Genomic DNA, 2,504 nt, shown 5'->3' with positions numbered 1-2,504 from the left:
TGAATTTTTACTGATTATTAATAGAAAATTGTAAAAAACCACTTTTCTTATAATTTAAATTAAAAAAAAAAAAATTTTGTTGATTTTTGAAGATCGATTTTTTTGAGAATCGATCTTTATTGCTTGATTTTTCAAAGATCGATCTGATGAGATCAATTTGAATTGATTTTGAAAATCGATCTCACAGGGTTCATCCGGCATCTCTGCTATAGGCATACGAGCTTAGTACGGTGGGAAAGTGAGAGAAAAGGGGAAATCACCGAGTCGAGTAGAGTTTAGAGTTACAAGTGCGTGATGTCACGCCAACAGTCTATCTGACCCGTCGCAAAAGATATTTCACATCAAAAATTATTAGAACAAATCAAAAGCAATTTATTACATAATAACACTAAGTTTAAAAATTTTACAGCTTTTTATAACATTCGATAGATATGATTTTCTTACACACTCCTACGACTGCTGTTTACATATTGCCCCGTGCAGAGTGCAGGGTAAGTGCCTGTTGCGCGAACGTATTCTAAACTATGCAAGCGTTACTATATGACCATTATACGAACAGGAAAATTCTACCCTCCGTTAACAGAAATAATTAAGAATGTGCAGATAAGTTCCAATTCAAGACTAAGCTCTAGTAAATAGTCACAAAGCTTATCCACACTGTTTAAATTGTGTTTTGGTAAATCAAATTCAAAATCCTAAGATTAACGTTACTCAAACAGTCATGCACATTTTACATGTAACATAAGTAGGTATTGTAGCGAGCACGAGTGTGTTTGTGTGCGTTCGGGCACACGTATTCGTGAACGGCTTATCGATTCGCCGACTAGCAGCGGGTGCGTTTCTTCATGTGCGCCGTATTTGTAAATGTGTGTGTCGTACCTACGTTCTGGGAAAGCAGTTAAACAGTTCAAAGAAAATATAAACTATCCCGACGTTTTCCAGAAAGTTCCCAAAAGTATATAAAAGAGTATTTAAAGGAAGAGATGATCGCCGAGAGTAGAAGAAATAAATTGATCGTTGCAGAAGAGAATCGAGAAATAAATTGACAGTGATAGCAGTGAAATAAATAGCTCAGCGAATAGTGATATATCAACAGTAGTGTAAATAAATAAAATAATTCATAACCTATGTTTAGTAATAATTTAATAGTGTTTTTAACTTCCTTAATAATTAATGTAAATAAATAGTTTTTGTCGTTATCAGTCTTAGAAGTTAATTTTGTTAAACCCAAGAACATTACAGTATGTATTAGGTACCTACCTGAATTTTATCTTGATATTCTTGTACGACAGTATCTATATCAGTCGACGAACTTGAACTTTCCCCATCAACTTCCGTTAATGACCTTGAACTTTTATCATCGCTGTCAGAATCGCAGTATTGTTCAACGTCTCTTATGTAGTAATCATTCAACAATAAGTTTTCCTTATCGTCTTGTTCTTCTATTAAAAAAAATGCATGAAATAATACCGTATATTTTACCTATTCCTTTTACCTGTATTTTTGTTGGATTGTAAACTCTTTTCTGTCTGTGATGTACTTTGTCGTAAGAATCGTGGCAAAACATCAAATGCCGTTTTTATGCGCTGTTTAGTTTTTAACATTTTATTGATATCTCTTTTACGTCCTTTATTTAATTTTTCATATTTGACGTTGGTATTAAATACTACAAAAATTGAGGAAAAGCAAAAAAATTAAAATTCCGCATAATATGTATTTACCAGGAATTGTACTCGCCGATGTGTAGGCCGCTTTGTATAGAAGGTACAACGTGTTTGTGGAATAAAAGGCACATTTTATTAAATTGCAGACGTTTAACAGTCTGACTAAATAGAATAAGGGACACGCAAATGCCAAGATCGACATTAAACTTCCTAAAATGTAAACATTTGTTCTTATAAGCAAACATTGCTGATTAGGTTTTAAGTTCTTGTTCAGTAGCGGAATTAGTAATTTAGTGTATGCATTTCACGTCCTTGTTTCTTATCTAATATCTGACAGACATTAGAGACCTATATCCTAGATGATAAACACCTTTGGGTTCCAATTAAACAAATATAAAAAATTTCTCCATTGCACCAGTTATGATTTCTTTTAAAGTACAAACGTGCAAATAAAGTATCTAAACCAGAGAAGAGAGACTAGTATAGAAGTCCAATGCTGGGTTAATAATCCGGACTTCGTTTCGGATAACATGTCGGTAAATCTCGAAGCTTCTGTCATCCGACCGGTAGTTATCGCTTCGGAAAATCAACCGTTTTTTTTTTTTTTTCTTTACAAACTTGGCTTACAACAGCAAAGTAAAAAGACTTATGCGTTCTATGATCCCACCACTTCTACTATTTACCCCTGCCATTACTGCGTTCACTCTTTGCTCCGACTCAATACAGCGTTGAGGCGCTCATTTTCATAGCAACGCCATCTCCTGGTTCTATTTAGAATTTCTTACTCACGTTTTAGTCCTCCATTTGAATTGGACTTCTATACTAGTCTCTCTTCTCTGG

The 2,504-nt window shown here is 34.1% G+C and overlaps 1 protein-coding gene across 1 annotated transcript in view; it reads right to left on the bottom strand.

Annotated features, from left to right (window-relative positions):
* The window catches only part of LOC108737506, a 33,384-nt gene that overhangs the window by 5,891 nt on the left and 24,989 nt on the right, over positions 1–2,504 (bottom strand). The window contains exons 8-10 of the mRNA XM_025975606.1: positions 1,722–1,874; positions 1,496–1,666; positions 1,261–1,442 (exon numbers count right to left, since the gene is read on the bottom strand). Coding sequence (XP_025831391.1) covers positions 1,261–1,442; positions 1,496–1,666; positions 1,722–1,874 — 506 coding nt within the window. The remainder of the gene's footprint in view (positions 1–1,260; positions 1,443–1,495; positions 1,667–1,721; positions 1,875–2,504) is intronic.

This window comes from Agrilus planipennis, unplaced genomic scaffold (assembly GCF_000699045.2).
Source record: "Agrilus planipennis isolate EAB-ADULT unplaced genomic scaffold, Apla_2.0 scaffold139, whole genome shotgun sequence".
Taxonomy (NCBI): Eukaryota; Metazoa; Arthropoda; class Insecta; order Coleoptera; family Buprestidae; genus Agrilus; species Agrilus planipennis.
The sequence above is the reverse complement of the archived record's forward strand: the minus strand, read 5'-3'. Positions and strand labels throughout refer to the sequence as shown.